At 36.7% G+C, this 18,139-nt stretch overlaps 1 protein-coding gene and 1 long non-coding RNA gene across 11 annotated transcripts in view; one reads left to right on the forward strand and one right to left on the reverse strand.

Annotated features, from left to right (window-relative positions):
• The window catches only part of ITPR2 (inositol 1,4,5-trisphosphate receptor type 2), a 494,379-nt gene that overhangs the window by 293,261 nt on the left and 182,979 nt on the right, over nucleotides 1-18,139 (reverse strand). For all 7 annotated transcript variants that reach the window (XM_036080194.2, XM_078075789.1, XM_078075790.1 and 4 more), the window contains 5 exons: nucleotides 13,505-13,698; nucleotides 10,900-11,029; nucleotides 8,849-8,906; nucleotides 6,891-7,056; nucleotides 5,463-5,636 (listed from right to left, as the gene is read on the reverse strand). In XM_036080194.2, the coding sequence (XP_035936087.2) occupies nucleotides 5,463-5,636; nucleotides 6,891-7,056; nucleotides 8,849-8,906; nucleotides 10,900-11,029; nucleotides 13,505-13,698 (722 nt within the window). The remainder of the gene's footprint in view (nucleotides 1-5,462; nucleotides 5,637-6,890; nucleotides 7,057-8,848; nucleotides 8,907-10,899; nucleotides 11,030-13,504; nucleotides 13,699-18,139) is intronic.
• LOC144382353 (uncharacterized) overlaps nucleotides 1-18,139 on the forward strand; it is a 162,301-nt gene that overhangs the window by 42,849 nt on the left and 101,313 nt on the right. The gene's annotated exons all lie outside the window — the stretch shown is intronic.

Below are 18,139 nucleotides of genomic sequence, written 5' to 3' on the forward strand. Positions count from 1 at the left end.
CAAGGTTACTATGGTAGAAGCTCTATTTATGATTCTTGTTATTAAAATTAGCAGACTAAGAGGGGGATGGGTGAAATAAGTGATGGGGATTAAGGATGAGCACTGGGTGATGTATGGATGTTGAATCGCTACATTGTACATCTGAAACTAATATTACACTGTATGTTAACTAACTGGAATTTAAATAAAAACTTTTTTAAAAAATTAGCAGATTAAGATTAAAGAAAAATAACAATCCTGATAGATGTATAAACTGTGTTTAATTAAAGTCAATAACCATTCATGATAAAAATTAGCAAACTAGGAATAGAGGGGACTTCCACAATTGATAAAGGGTATCTACAAACACAAATGGATAATAAACCTTATATTCAATAGTGAAATGTTAAAATCATTCCCTTTAAAATCTGAACCAGGACAAGGATACCACATCTATTCAACATTATACTGGAAATTTTTACCAATACAACAAAGAAGAAAAAAGAAATAATAAATGAAAAGATTGTACTCAAGTTTGAACTATAGCATCAGCATGACTTGAAGTCAAAAATATTTTTAACCTTGGTAGTAGGTATACATGAATTGGTAGGACCTAATTAACTTGCCCATACAAGATTTAGTTTAATCTAAAATGGAAAAGGAAGTGAAATGGCAATAAGCCTATGAAAATATGCTCGAACTCATGAGTAATCCCACAAAATCACAACAGAGAATATGTCAATTCACCCAATTATCAAAAATGAAAAAGTGAGAAAGTCAGCCGTCGTGAGGATATGGGGCTACGGAACTCTCATATAATGCTAGAAGGAGTGTCACATGGTCTTCAGAAAACAACTAGCATTATTTGGTAAAAGTAAATATTCTAGATGTTTTACACCTAAATATATATCCTGAAGAATCTCTTTTTTTTTTAATTTTTTTTATTTGAGGATAGTTGACACACAATGTTACATTAGTTTCAAGTATACAACATAGAGATTCTACTTCTCTATCCATTATGGTACCAAGTGCAGCTACCATCTGTCACACCACACTGTTACATTATCATTGACTATACTCCCTGTACTGTGCTTTTTATTCCTGTGACTTACTCCATAACTGGAAACCTGTATCTCCTATTCCTCTTCATCCAATTTGCCTATCCCTCACTACCCTATCCTCTGGCAACCATTAGTTTGTTCTATTCATAGGTCTGATTCTGCTTTTTGTTTGTTTATTCATTGGGTTTTTTTTTTTTTTTTTTTTTAGATTGCACAGATGAGTGAAATCATATGGTATTTATCTTTCTCAGTCTGACTTAATTAACTTGGCATGATACCCTCTACGTCCATCCATGCTGTTGCAAATGGCACAATCTCATTCTTTTTTATGGGTGCATAATATTTCAGTGTGCATGTGCATATACACTACATCTTCCTTATCTATTCATCTATCAGTGGACACTTAAGTTGCTTCCACATCGTGGCTATTGTAAATAATACTACAATAAACATAGGGGAGCATATATCTTTCTGAAGTGTTTTCATTTTCTTAGGGTAAATAGCCACGAGTGTAATGATTGGATCATATGGTATTTTTATTTCTCATTTCTTAAGGAAACTCCATACTATTTTCCACAGTGGCTCTACCAATTCACATTGCCACCAACAGTGCACAAGGTTTCTTCACATCCTTGCCAACACTTGTTATTTCCTGTCTTTTTATAGCTATTCTGACATGTGTAAGGTGGTATCTCATTGTGGTTTTGATTTGCATTTTCCTGATGATGAGTGATGTTGAGCATCTTATCATGTTAGGTCATCTGTATGTCTTCTCTGGAAAAATGCCTATTTAGGTCCTCTGTCCATTTTTTAATTAGATTATTTGGTTTTTTGGTGCTAAGTTGTGTAAGTTCTTTATATATTTTGGATATTAACCTCTTATCAGATATATCATTTGCAAATATCTTCTCCCATTCAGTAGGTTGCCTTTTTGTTTGTTGATGGGCTCCTTTGCTGTGTAAAAGCTTTTAATGTTGCTACAGTGATGTCAAAGAAATTACTGTGTTTTCCTCTAAGATTTTTATATATTCAGGTCTCACATTTAAGTCTTTAATCTGAAGAGTCTCTTAAACATGTGCATCAGGTGGCATATAAAAGTTTTTAAAGCAGCATTGCTTTTGGTAGCAAAGTTTCTTTAAAAACACTAGCACTGTAAAGAATGAAAATGTCCACCAACAGTTAACTAGATAAACATGTGCATAAAGTGTAATGCGCTTTCTCTAATATATATTAGAAAAAATGAATGAGTCGCAGCTACACATCAGCAAGGAAGGAGGGCCAAAATATATCCAAAACAGACTAAATGGAATATTTTTCATGTTTTTCATGTTTTAGAGATACAAATAGGTGTGGCAAAAACCATTAAGAAAAGCAAGGAAATTAACATAAACTCACGATAACGGTCTCTTCCTGCATACAGGGAGGGACCGCAGGGACTTCTTACTAGTAATATTCTATTTCTTAAGCTATGTGTTCATTTCAATAGAATGTGCTACCTCAAGAGTTGCTGAATTTGCCATCACAGAAGTTTGTTTTGTTTTAAGAAACATCTCACTCACGTGAGCTATTTAGAGAGAAAATAAGCATCAGACGGGAATTGGACTTGATACCCCTGCGAGCATATTTTAACTCTAAGATTTCATAATTCCATACCCATCATAGGAAACAGTGCAATATGTGGTGCATAAAAACCAATAAAAATGATAACAAACAGTCACTGACTCCTGACTCTGGCAGACACTGTCAGTTGCTAACCAACAGCCTTTCTTTGTTCTGCCTTGATAGCAGATTTCAATTTTGTTCTACTATCTACCCTTTCCCCATGTAATTCAGGGGAGGGTATCATAGAGCTTGAGGGTCATCCTTTACTTAGGCTAAATTAATCTTATAATCCACTGGTTTAGAGGTAAACATGTGGCCCTGCTTTGGACAAGGAGACACGAGATAGAATCTACTAAGGGACGTCTGGAAAAGGTTTCCTTGCTCCTACACAGGAGACTCAGAAATGCGTAAAAAGGCATAGATACTCTTTTTGGTGTTGTTGTGCAGAGATGTGATGTCCAGGATGCTGCTTCCATGATGCAACCATGAAAAGATCAGTCCCCAAATTACGTCTATTGGTCCATAGTGACCACACTGAGAAAATGAATTAATTAAAGCTGGAGCCTTACTTCTTGACTTGTTGGTAAATAACATATCACCTTCTTGTTTCTATTTTCGCACTGAAGTTGTATTAACTGACATGCCATGTGCACAGTTTGCTCATCTGATCTAGTGTTCTCATGAGCGAAATACCATTATTATGTCCACTGAATGAATATTAAAAAACAAAACAAAACAGGGAATTAAAATAAGTTGCCCAAAGTCACACATATACTTAGCGGCAAATTCTAAGGTATGTGACATCAAAACCCATGCTCTTAATACCCTACCCATTGAAGGCCATCGTTCTGTGGCTGTAAGGGCTGAGAAGAAAATTCCTGGGAGACCTGAGTGTTCTGTTATCTAGCCCTGCGCTTTTCAGGTGTGAGTGAGTGGTGGTGAAGCCGCAGTGCTTGCAGCAGCTGAAGCAGCTTCTAGAATCGGAATCGTAGCTATGATTGTCTGACATTGAAATCAACAGTCCGGTGGCAGCCTCCAAGCTGTACTCCTCGAGACTTTCCCAAAATGCAATTCCTTGTATTAAATCACTTCCTGCTTCAAGCACCTAAAATCCTGACCATTTTCTGAACTGATAAATCCTGTACTCAACAAATAATAAACAAATTCCCACTTCAATGACTTACATTCATCTCAAGTATCTAGAAAAATAGATTTATAACCCACGTGGAATGCTGTTTTGTTTCTAAGGTATCCCCAATCAGATAACTTATTCATCTTCTTTCTTACATCAATACAAATTGCTTATTAAACTGCTTTAGGGGATACCATGGATATATATAGATAGATAGATAGATAGATATCTATATATATATATACACACACACACTGATGAAGGCTCTTTCTCCACTTCGCTCAGAGAATTAGGAATTTAAACTGCAGACGAGTGACTAACATCCTTCATGGAACATCTCACCTATACTCTTATATGATTTTTTGCAAACTTTTACAAAGAGTATTTTCCTATGGTTTAGAGCTGTTCTTTATTTTTAAAAATGCAATGTTCTAAAAGGGGAAGCAACATTATGTTTATTCTCTAGAAGATGTGCACAGGCACAGTATGTATCTGCAAAAGAGGTATTCCAGCCTTCTGAAAGCATAACACATGTCTTAACATCTTTAAATATTATATCAGAAAGTGCAATTGTACAATTAAAGAGCCTGGAACTTATCCTCTGAAAGACCTGGGTTAAAATCTCAGTTGGGTCTTTCTAACTCTCTGCAAAGTTTGCTGTAACATTTAAAAAGAGATAACATGTATGAAAATGTCTGCTATAAGACGACGTACAGCAAGTACTACATAAATGTTAACTGTCCTCTTATTTCTTAAATATGCTGTGGAAGAACTCTATATCAACAACAAAAGAGCTGGTCATGAAACAAATTTATATGGAGTAGGAATTCTACATTCTAATAACTTCCATTATAAAATCATGGAAAAAATTGCTAAAAATTTAAGTCTAACATTTTGTGCAGATTAGTGGTAAGTAGTCCTGAGACAAGGAAGAAGGAGTAACCCACCAGATGAAATTGCCTTCAGGACTCTTCCACATTTTGAGGACTGAAATTATCTCCTACTCTGTCTTCACCTTTCACTACACAATATTTTGGGTATTCCATCAAACAGAAAAGCTAGGGTAGGTAAACCTCTCTCAATAGTCTACATTCCCGCAGATTATAAAACAACTAAATAAAACACAAGACAGGAATTTAAGAAACAATATCTCATCAATTGGGATGTTGGCATTGGTTTGCCAAGTATTACCACTAAAACATGGCTTTAAAAACTTTAAATGGTTATTTAGTATTTAGTGAAATGTGAAAACAACAACTACTTAACCCACCAAAAACTAAAACCTATACAACGGAAGACTTAGGATCACCATCTTACCACTCTTTAGAGTAAATACAGATTTTTGGTATTTTCATGCTGGCACTTAAAGCATACTGTTCCATGTAACTATTTTTATGTATTATATAAGGGTAAGCAGTGAAGAAAGAAATGATTTACGGGTTGGCAATAAATAGCCATAGTGAAGGGTAACAACGACCTTCCACCTCTTTACAGGTCTATGCTTAGGACCCACAAGACCCACAAGAATTAACCAAAATACAGGTTTATGGAGTTAATTGATTTGGCAAATGAAAATTGTATGCTCTGCTACTCAGAACAAAATTTTTCTTTATGGATAATTTTGGCTATAGGGCATATGATTAAAAGACATTGTTTGGATTATTTCAAAATATATCTTGAAAACGAACCTCAATTGGCTCTTCACCACCTTTTACTTGACTTTCACCCATTTCTCCATTCTCATAGTTGCTGCTCTTCTCAACCCACAACTCAGATTTTTCTACAGTTAGTCGAAGCTGATCTAGATCTGCCTTGATTTGCTTGTAGTTATCTACATCTTGATTGGACACCAGCAATTGCACCTGGAAACAGAAGAATTTGAACCCTCAATTTACTTATGGAAATTCCTTCATTCCTATTTCATTGATGTCAAAAATCCCAAGTCTTTTAACAAATGTGTTTCAGTTGAAGTTTAATATTTCTAGAATATTTATGGATATTTTAGATATATATTGGCCATGAAAACTTACCAGGAAGTATCTGTGAACACTACCTAATATATTCATATGTTAAAAGAATTATATATTTTTAAAAATGAGCCCTAGCAAAGTGCTAAAGAGTAATTTAAAATAAAAGATACCTTAACTCTAATTTCACTGTTAAAGTTAATTTTTCCCGAGACTCTATCTATTTGAAAAGAGGTAGAAATACAGAAATAAGTGGAAGAAAATTCTGATATGGTCAAAACCTCATGTTATAAACCTTTATTTTATTATAATTTATATGTATTACATGACATATACAAATTATGCATAATTATATCTATTTCTATAATTACTCTTGTAATTATTTCATATTTCAATATATTCTTATAAAACTTCTTAATGAAAATCAATGTTTTATTAAATACAATAAATATTAGTGAAACACACATGTAAGCCCTTAGGTATTATTCATTAGTAGTCTCAAAACCGATGTCATTCAGATGACAAAGAGAAAGATCAGATCCAAAACAGTTACTTTCTTTTGTATTTATACATTTTCTTCAATCACAAAATATTTATTTCAGCGCTACTGCTTGTCCTATCCAAATTTATCAGTAAAATCTGGGTTCAAAATAATAGCAGTGACAACAAAATTCCTAATATGGTATTTTCCTCCAGTGCCTTCCTAAGTCTTCGTGCCTGTCATTTACATTAAAGATATTAACTGAAAATCATTCGTGGGGAACTCTTTCTAAAATAGATCATGTCTTGGCTTAAGACAAGGCCACATCTGTCTTTAAAGATAGAAAGTGTCTCGGGCGCCTGGGTGGCTCAGTTCGTTAAGCGACTGCCTTCGGCTCAGGTCATCCTGGAGTCCTGGGATCGAGTCCCACATCAGGCTCCCTGCTCAGCAGGGAGTCTGCTTCTCCCTCTGACCCTCCTCCCTCTCATGCTCTCTGTCTGTCATTGTCTCTCTCGCAAATAAATAAAACCTTAAAAAAAAGATAGAAAGTGTCTCTAGGAGAAGCCACACAGTCTGATTAACTCTGCAACCATGAAGTCAGGTCAGATGTTATAAACAATATTTTTGGAGCTTCTGCTATGGCAGCAGTGAGGGCTCCTCAATCTTACCTGTTTAAATGCCTGTAAAACTTCCGCTCTCTGGCTGAAGTGCTTGAACAGTAGTTGCAGGGCTCCGGAGAGCAAAGGAGGGTAGTCGTGCATGATCAGATGAATGAGGACCCGTAAAAAGGTCCTGCCTCCTTCATCATCAAGTTGAACTGGATTTTTCTCCTTTCTATAAAACCAAAAATCATTCTAAAATAACTTATATTTACCAAAAATTTACTCATAAGTGGTTAGAATTGTGTATACATTCTCAGTTATATGACTTTTCCCCCAAAAATTGGAAAGTAAAAAGGAAGATCATTTTACTTTTTTCCCTTCATGTAACTGATGAAGAAACAAAGCACAAAAAAACAAAAAACAAAAAACAAAAAACAAAACATGTGTTTGTCCACGAAAGCAGGGATGACCAACCATCCCCATTTGTCCAAGGCTGAGGGGGTTCCCAGGATGGAGGACTTTTCAGGACTTGCACTGGGAAAGTACCAGGCAAAGCAGGATGAGTTGCTCACCTAGACATAGACAAAAGCTACAATCCAAAAATTGATCCAAAAAAATTTCAACTCTAGTATTGAGAAGAGATACTAGGATGGGTGTACAGCAACAACTAACTTTCCCCAGCGCCCTAGAGACCTCTCCACAACAGGTGGTGAGCGGCCAGGAAGGACAAGGGCACGTGCACGTGCACGCGCACACATGCACACACAGTCATCACCAGAGTTGCTCTCTGTGCTTGGTATATTCAGACCCTGGGTAAGACTGCACTGGATAAGAGATCCTTTTTTTTTTTTTTTTGAAGTTTAGTAAGCTTTTATTTTATTCTTATTATTCATATTATTATTATGTTCAATTAGCCAACATATAGTACATCATTAGTTTTTGATGTAGTGTTCCATGATTTATTAATTGCGCATAACATCCAGTGCTCATCACAACACATGCCCTCCTTAATACCCATCACCCGGTTACCCCATCTCCCAACCCCCTTCTGTAACCCTCAGTTTGTTCTAAGGTGAAAAATCATACACTGATTTATTGTCTCTTCCCAGGAATAGTGAAGTACTTAAATAGGAAAACACAACAATAACAACAACAAAAGCTGTCAAAACAATATAAAAACAAAACTAAACCAAATGTTCACTAGAGATTAAAAAAAAATCCTTTTTGGTCCCCTTCTTCATTCTTGTTTGTCTTTCTAACCAAAATGCAACAAAGGGCTTAGTGTGAAATTTGTTTAGGTTCTCATGGCAAATTTGTAATAGAAATGAACGCAAGAAACTCAATAATTTATAGCTTAGACATTTTAGGGCTTTTTTTTTTTGCTTTTCTTTTTTACTGCTATTTCATTTTTGAAAAAGAAAGAAACAACTTTAAAACAATAAATGTCAGGGTTCCTAAAAACAAAGGAGGGTAGTCACACCAGAGGCATTTTGTTTTCTTTAATCAGGGATATTTCCAACTGGCAGAAAATAGCTTTATTTCTCACAAATGAAGTTAATGATAACATTGAAAGAAGTCACTTTCTTGCCTCAAAATTCTCAGATGCAGGAAAGCAATGTTTTGCAAGACGCAGTGCTATTTATACCAAGGGACTTAAAGGGCATCCGTGTGCTGTCCTTATTTGAAGAAAGAAAAGCAAAGAATTCAGGGAGAAGTTCAATATGCTGATCTCATCTCTCTTGTCTTTTTCCCCTGACCTACCTAAAGAAGGTGCTCTCTCTCATTCTCTCTCTCTCTCAAATAAATAAATAAATGAAATAAAAATCTTTAAAAAAAAAAAAAAAGAAAAGCTATGCTTTCTCTTCTACAGTAAATTAGCAGCTTTGTTTCTGGTAGAAATTATGTTGGCAACAATGAAGGATCTAAAATTAAATAAATATAGGGCTGTAAACAATAACAAAGTATCAATAGAATTCTAAGCAAAATCTTATCCACAAGATAAAGATACATAAATGTTACTATACCTTCCAGCAAACATAGTTTCTGCCTGGGCTGCAATTTCATCTATATCAGGAACAATAGCTGCAAAGACCAATGGCAAAATCCATTCGTTATCGTATCCTAGTTAAGAGCCACAGTATTGATACCAATATTAGCATACATAAAAATATTTGTATTAATTTCTTTATGCCACCAAATGTAACAGTTTAAAAAGTCACGATCTAAGTCCACTTAGAGATCAATATTTTAAACAAAGTCCATATTTTAAATATATATTGCTATAGTCAAAGATATATTTAGAAGACCAGAAAGCACCATTTACAAAGTTGCTTCACCTGTATAAACATGTATCTATATACATCAACTCCGGGCACACACACACACACACACACACATATATATATGTAAAAACATATAATTTAATGGGGTGATGACATGGAAGGATGTTTTTTAAACATGTTTTTTAAAGAATCAAAATATAGCAATAATGAACCTTGTTACTATATGGTACTTCCAAACAACATGACCCTTTTACCCACACTTCCTTCTAAAATTCCATCCCTTCTTCTTATGGGACATTAACTTCTTTTTTTAATGTGAACCAATCATGATTCCTCACCCATCCTTACCACTAATATTTTGAAGATATCTTAGTTAAAATAACACATTTAAATAAGTACATTATTTATTTCTTATCTCCAAAGTTTAAAAAGAAAACAGAGCAAGTTATAAAAAAGGAAAAAGAATCCTCCCCAGAAAGCTCTCTCTTCCAGATTCAACCAATGAAAGATGAGGTAAATCAGAGAGAACTGGTTTTCTGAGGGTTACTTCAGTAACCATACTTCACTGACAGAGCTTCTATTTCCAGAAGTCTGGCTTCGAAGAGCCAATAATTTTTATTATATTGTCAATACAACCACTAGCAAGATTTTCTGGTTCTGCCATATCATTCCTGGAAATAGCCCTTTGGGGTTCTATACTTCTGGGAAGCATAAAAACAACATGGTTGCAAATATACCAGAAGTGACCTCTCCCTTAGGAAAGCTTAATTCCGTCTACAGAGGCATGCTGCCTTTTGGATGGTACTAATGAGTTGGAGATCAGGACATTGGTCTACCATCCATTTTAACTACACACAATCACTGAATCATTCCTGTCATATTGAATGATGGGTGAAAGAGAGGAGGATACCTGTTATTTTCACGGTGGTTGTGATTAGAAGAAAATTTCATATCTGTGTACAAATCTTATCCTCAGAAAAAGAATTCTGTGACCTGGCTAAATCTTTAATATGACATAGTTTCTAACCTGCTGTTACTGGTAGGATCTATCCAGAAAAATTGAAATTTAATATTTCTTAGGTTTCATAAGGTACTTTCGATAGCCACAAAATTTTCACAATAATTTTTATGCTCTTTCTTCATTATGCTCCTACACAGAAATAGACTGGCTTCATTCTCACATTTTTTAAATGTGAAAAATTGACATATAGTACCAATTCATAACCATGCAAACACACACACACACACACACACACACACACACACACACACTAATACCCCCATTTAGACCTTTGGGAAATACCATGTCTTTATTCTTGAGTTGGGCAACAGCTTCCTACAAAACAACTTTTTGCCCCACAGCTACATTTCACGCTGCTCTTTGATCAAGCAAGTAAGTTCCCTTGGACTTTCACCAAAACAGCATGATGCTTACAATATTCAGGCTCTGAAGTTGGAGAGACCTCTGAGGAAATCCCTGCTCTACTACTTTCGTGATGTTTAGCGAGTAACTTAACCCGTCTGACCTTGGTTTTCTTATCTGTAAAATGGCACAATAAACAGCACCTCTACCTCATCGAGCTGTGAAGATTGCAAAATAAACTGCATTCTGAGGACTGAGCACCAAGTAACTGCGAATATCCTCCCAGCCATCGTAGGCAAGTCATCTAATGCCCTGTCTGAGTTTCTTCATGTCATTGGCGGGTATTATTTCCACATTTTTGTCTCATGGAAATACTACTGGGTCTGAAAATACGAAAGCTACAGAGCAAATATGGGCACAAAGGAGATACCTGACGGTAGTAAGGTATCTGGAGAGCCGCTGGTGGATGTTTCCGTGTTTTCATTGTTCTCTCCAAATTCCTTCTTATATATTGACAGCAGATACGAGATCCTATAATCTAGTCGAACACTCAGGATAAACTACAAAAAGCATTAAAAACATACTTTTATTTTTTTAGCAAAGTGGTTAAAACTACAATTCATTACACCAAGAACAACATAACTATCAACAGAAACTAGATGGCAGGGACTTGAAAGGAAAGGTTTAAAAAAAAAAAAAAAACCTATGTAAAGAACAAATTAATAAGACACTAATTAGGGAAACACTTATTAACTTTCAGTTGAAGATTAGTGCTCATAGAACTGTATTTTATACATATAACCAAAATTAAAACTTTCAACGTATAATATATTTAATTGTAAAATATAAATGGAAGGTAGGAAAGGGGCAGAGGGAAGAATAAAAACAAAGACAGAGAAAGACAGTTGAGAGAGGACCAAAGACAGACAGAGGGAGAGGGGGACACCTGGGTGGCTCAGTAGGTTAAGCATCTGACTCTTGGTGTCAGCTTCGGTCATGACCTCGGGGTTGTGAGATCGAGCCCCAGGTTAGGCTCTGAGCTCAGTGAGGAGTCTGCTTGAGATTCTCTCTCTCACCCTCTCCCTTTGCTCCTCTTCACCCACTTGCTCGCTCATTCTCTCTCCCTCTCTCTCAAATAAATAAATCTTTAAAAAAAAAAAAAACAGAGGGAGAGAACGAGAGAGATAAATAAGAAGAGAGATACATAAAATGATGGGAAAAAGGAAGGAAGACCCTGTAAAGAGGAAGAGCCGGCAGAAAGCAGGAGACTTGTATGAGGAACGTGGCTCCAAATAAATTCTTTTTTTTTTAAAGATTTTATTTATTTATTTGACAAAGTGAGAGGGAGAGAGCACAAGTAGGGGGAGAGGCAGAGAGAGAGGGGAAAGCAGACTCCCCGCTGAGCAGGGAACCTGATGCGGGACTCGATCCCAGGATCCTGGGATCATGACCTGAGCTGAAGGCAGATGCGTAACCGACTGAGCCACCCAGGCGCCCCCAAAGAAACTCTTGAAGAGGTGTTCCAAGAAAGCAACATATTCAAGAGCAGCACATAGGAACACATGGTGAATCAGACCCTGATTCAACGCAACACAAAAATCGGAGTGAGAAAAGAGGCTCAACAAGAAATACATTAAAAACCCAAAAGATGGGGCGCCTGGGTGGCTCAGTTGGTTGGGCGTCTGCCTTCGGCTCAGGTCACGATCCTGGAGTTCCAGGATCAAGTCCCGCATTGGGCTCCTTGCTCAGCGGGGAGTCTGTTTCTCCCTCTGACCCTTCCCCCTCTCATGCTCTCTCTCTCTCATTCTCTCTCTCTCAAATGGATAAATAAAAAATCTTAAAAAAAAAAAAAAAAAAGAGGCAGGATGGAGAGGTCAGCCCTCATCTGCCCTACAGCAATATCTCCATCTCCTGGTTTTTTTAGCAGTTAGATAGTTTTTCAAATGCTGATCTTCTGTAACTGTGGACCAAACTGAGGTCACATATCTTAGATGTTGTCCCATGAGTAGGATGATGTAAGTTACGGGCTCTTTCGGTCCGCACGACAGTTGATCACTACCGTTCTCAGTTGAAGAATAGGAGAACCAAGTGATTTTACAGGGTCATGAACACAGGGTGGGAGGCCTGCCAAAATTTCTCAGGATTCAGCCTTTGGAATTTCTGGAGGAACTGTGAAACCTTTTATGATTATAAATCTAATTACTTTAAATAAAAATGTACAGACCCTTCCAGGACTACTAACCCACTTCTGGTAGCTCAGTCTACATTAAATTATGATGAAAGACTTAGTAAACTGTATCCAGAATCTTAATAGATCCTTGAAAACTCCAGGCTTCATTCTCCAAATCTGGAATAAATGCTATAATTAAAGTATCATAAAACTACTTTCCAAACTTAAAAAAAAATGCTAAGAATTCACAGCTACAGTAATGGGGAATTTATTCACTAAACCAGTGGGCATGAAATAATAATTTATCTCCTTTAAATTCATGGAGCTAGGTTTTAGACTATATCAATTTTAAAAACATATATTATTCCTAGCCTCTTAGAAACAACACAAAGAGAGATAGTCACTTATATGAAATACTGAAACCAATTATTAACATTTTTGTTAATAATAAATAAAATTTTATTTGAGTTTCTTGCTACAGTGATAAATCTGGATACCTAGAATTACATGTCCAATTCAATTAAAAATAGAAATAGAGTTAGAATTCAATCTCAGTTTGCCTGCTCTGAAATCCTGAAGTAAAGGTAAAATGAAATCAGGGTCAATACTAAATGAGAAAATGCATATGAAAGAGGTTTTGTCAACCTCAAAGCACTCCACAATTGTTAGATATCACCAGAAATACATTTAATGGAAATGAACACATGTAACTAATATGTTAAATAGTATCATTAACTCAAAGGAAATAAATTAGATCAATAGCATTTCAGAATATTTCCACAGTGATTTGGAACAAAGAGCGTAAGAAGTTAAACACAGATGCACAATTAGGTATTTGTCACTTCACTTCCATTATGCAACATACCTGCAAAATCTCAATAATCTTCAGTTTGGTGTCCATCACGGTCACATCTTCATGCTCTACGGGGCTCCCCTGCTTGCTGGGGTGGATGCTGGGCTGAACATCAGGCACACTCATGGGGAAGATAGAGCCTCTACTGAGTACCATTTGGGTCATCATCTCTCCCACCCCATGGATGGTTCTCATGACATTGTTTCCTGGCACAAGAAAAGCCTTTAAGTCAACACACACGACACCTGCAGAATCAGGTGTAATATCCAGTTGGTCAGAACCAGACTGCAAGCATGACAGCAAAAGTACTAAGATAGGAAAGAATAGCACCAGCACTGCTCTGGCTCTTTCCTTACAAAGCACAGATACTGCAGACACATTTCAAAATGACAGATTTTAAAAATTTTTGAATTAAAAAAAAGTTTAAAAAACCTTTCTCAGAAAATGTTTTCCAATGATGCACCACGGTGAGTTGTGGTAGCTCTGGTAACATCCAAATCAGGTCCTTCTGGAACACAGGAAGCCCTACCAACTCTCACACCAATAGGCCCTAACTTTTACAAAATGCAAATGAGCTCTACGACAAATGAGCTGCAAGTGAGGATACAGGCATTACATGAAAACATGGAAGTGGTGACTAGCATCCTAATCCTACCCTCAAACCAAGGACTTTACGGCTTTGCTTTCATGATGCTTGTGAAAAGAGCTTGTGGGGAGCTTGCTATAACTTCATTTTAAGAAAAAGAAAGTTTTATCTGGGCAAGAAGCATGTGTTTGCCAGTACACTTCCCATTCCTTCATCCAGTTGGAATAAAAAATCGTTATTCAAAATCCACAAAACCAATGATGTTTGAGGTAATTATGAAAACACATTAGTGACAAACATGATCATTTTCAAAAAGGGAGCACTCCCCTTCTATGTCTTCTTGAGTTTTTTGTTGTTTTTTTTTAAATTCCCTAATCTTTTTTTTATTATGTTTAATTAGCCAGCATATAGTACATCATTAGTTTTTGATGTAGTGTTCAACAATTCATTAGTTGTGTGTAACACCCAGTGTTCAACACCACACGTGTCCCCCTTAATACCCATCACTCGGTTACCCCCTCCCCTCTGTAACCGTCAGTTTGTTTCCTGGAGTCCAGAGTCTTTCATGGTTTGTCTCCCTCTCTGACTTGACTTCTCATTCACTTGTGCTCCAATAAAACTGCACATACGCTCATTCCTTCCACTGACCACGAGCAGCTGTACCAAAGGATCCTCCTGACACTGCTCCAATTTATGTTCTCCGGCCTGACTGTTGTTTCTCACTTCTAAATTCCCTCAACAAGCAGCAAGGATTCAAAAGAACAATTGTCTACTTTTCTTTCGGAACAGTGGTCTTTGCTTGTGTATGTTCATGGAGCTTTGCCTCAAGCAAAGGCCTAAGGATCTGGCAAATAATTTTCCTTCCCCTGAATGTCTCAGGGTATAAACCAAGAGAAAGGGAAATGGAAATAAGATGGGATGAGATAAAACTCTCGGCTCTAAGTGAAGAGTATAAACTGTAGGGATACCTACAGAATCAAAAGGCAAACAAATAAAGAAAAGGAAAATATTGAAAGGATGACTCAAAAAAATCTTGATGGTCTTGCATCGACCAACCCACAATTATCATCAAGCCACCAGTAATCACTGTGAAAAGTGAAATGCCTTTTAAAACTTATTCTTATCATATATGAAATTTGTATACATAAAAGAGGATGGTGCTCAAATAGTACATTTTGGAGTAGGCAGAGAAGTAACATTTTTTTCCTTAAGTGGCATCTTCAAGGCAGAAATTAACTGGTTTTCCTTCTGAGAGTCTATGAACTTTGACTGCTGTTGGCATAGACCAAAAAAGGGGGAAAAGAAAAAATGTATATGAAAGGTAATTTCCAAGTTTAGACAAGATTGAGATAAAGAATTTGAGAGAGCCCTATTTTCTAGGAGAACAACCTTGAGGCAGAATGCTTCCTTTTCCGCGATTCTCAAGCAATCACAGCAGTTGACTACTTCCAAATCCCTCCACCGTTTGCTACGTGGATTGCAGGGATGCACATCTGGTGGTTGGCAATGGTTTTAGGTCCCCGATGTTTAACCAGGACATTTATCTGAATCTTGATTCGAGGATGTATATGTGTTAGCCTCCAAGAGATGCTTTCTCACCACTAACACAGAACAGGCTCCTTTGTCATTCCTACCCCTGATTCACACAGAAATCCTTGGCACCCACAGTGTCTGCATCTTATTTAGATTTGCATGGAAAATAATCATTTAATCCAAATGATTATTACACAGAAATTTAGCCCAGACAATTCTTTTCCCCAAATATAGATCCTGTCACCAAGAAATTAAAATCTAGAGGCCAGAACCATAATAATATGTAACACATGTTGTCAATGACATGGGGGGGGTTCATTCCTGTTCTACCACATCCTTAGATGCCTATGGCACGTGGTCGCCACAAAACTCTCCTGACATCTCCATGTATGGCCAATTTTTTAATTTGAGAGGTCCCAAATTAAAAGATGCTATATTTTCTGGAGTTGCTTGGTGGTGATGAGAAGTGCTTAAATTGTGAACTACCATAGCTTGGAAAACATAAGTCAAATGCCACATAAATCACAGACAGGCAAGGCTCCCAAGTATCCATTTCTCCAGAGAAAAATTTCTGATTCTAGACTGTTGAGATAAGTCAGAGGCCATCAGTTTTTCATACTGCCAAAGAAGAAATCTTACCATCTCTCCTCTCAATCATAATTAGTTAACACTACTAAAAAGGCTACTGTATTACCATATAAATCTTCTGGACAGACTAACCCCTAAAAAATCAGCTTTTCTATGTCTTTTTTATTAACCCAGCAGCCAGAATTTGGATTTATGTGTAAAGGGTGTTGAGATAGTTTGAAAAAATGGGAGTCATCTTTTGTTAAGCAAAAGTAAGAAAGAAGGAATTGCTTAGAAATAAAAGCAGATGGACTTTTCGGATTCTTTTATTACATGATTGTATGGATAGTTTTACTAATCCTAATTTCCTCAAGAGAAAAACCCGAAAGTAAACAGGTATACTGAACGCATAACAGGAATGATGGCCGGGAGTGGCTGAGAATACATAGTTTGTTTCTTTGTTTCTTTGATGGTTCCGATGAGTTAAGTTCCCATTACCAATTCCAGAGAAGTAAAAAGCAATGAGATCCACATAACACGGAAGCTGAGCTGACCATGATTTAACTGTACCTATTCAGAAGTCGAATTACTGCTTGTGAGCATTATTGCACTCAACAATCATTGACAGTTATGTGGATTTCTAGAAAGCATAAGAGATATAATAGAATCTTACTCGATTGAAATTTACCTTATGAGTATTGGTATTTTATTTAATTTAAAGTCATCTTTATTTGTGATCTTTTTCTATTAGAAATACATAACACTAGAAACGATAATTTGAATTTTCCAGTGGTTTAGATTTCAAGTAGACATTTCTGGAACCTTCTCAGCATTTATAAGAGATCACAGAAATATTCAATTAGAAAAGTTTTGTGAATGGGGCGCCTGGGTGGCTCAGTTGGTTAAGCAACTGCCTTCGGCTCAGGTCATGATCCTGGAGTCCCGGGATCGAGTCCCGCATCGGGCTCCCTGCTCAGCAGGGAGTCTGCTTCTCCCTCTGACCCTCCTCCCTCTCATGCTCTCTGTCTCTCATTCTCTCTCTCGCAAATAAATAAAAAATCTTAAAAAAAAAAAAAAAGAAAGAAAAGTTTTGTGAATAGTTGTTCACAGCAATTTAATTGTTCTGTGACTACTAAAGTCAGCTCGATGTTTTATAATAGAAGCCGAAGAATGGATAAGCCAAAAACCATTCCTCCTTCCCTGAAACGTATTTTCATAGTTGGATTTGGAAAAAATGCATCTGCTGTTATAATAATTCATATGAAACAGTATGATGTTAAACCATAAAGACATGACTCAGGAAATCTTCCTACTTCCCATCCCTGCTTAGCAGCTCCTTCTAAACCTCCACTAGCTGGAAGACGCCTACATTTTAGAACTGGAGTGGTTTTCTATTTTGAACATTCTCTGGAGCAGTGCTTCCTCCCAGTGGTTGAGGGTCTGTTTATAAAAAGACTTTTCTATATGCAAAACAAAAACATTAACACAAGATCAAAGCCTTAATGAAGCTAGCGATACAAGCAGAGCAATGGGTACCATGGTACCAGCCTGGATTAAATGGAAGATCAAGACGTAACACCCTAAGTGGACATAGATAACCAGCATTCCCAGTTCAAAGTTAGATCATGGGATTTTAGAGAGCTAGATAATCCAATCTCCATCAGGGTTTTAAACCTTGTGCTGGAAACTGCCATTCTTCTGCTTGGAGTTCTCTTAACTAGATGGTCACTTAACTTGATTTCTCACACCTTTATGATTTCTGGTACAATGTCACCTCCTCAGATGACCTCTTCTGGCCACCCTCTCTAAAGGAGGACTGCCATCACTCTGGACCCACGCACCTGCTTTACATTTCAGTCATGCCATTATTCACCATCTCACGTCATAGTTTATATTTGTTTATGTGTTTATTGTATATTCCCCTCAAAAAAAAAAAAAAACACATGAGCTCCATGAAAACG

This window comes from Halichoerus grypus, chromosome 6 (assembly GCF_964656455.1).
Source record: "Halichoerus grypus chromosome 6, mHalGry1.hap1.1, whole genome shotgun sequence".
Taxonomy (NCBI): domain Eukaryota; kingdom Metazoa; phylum Chordata; class Mammalia; order Carnivora; family Phocidae; genus Halichoerus; species Halichoerus grypus.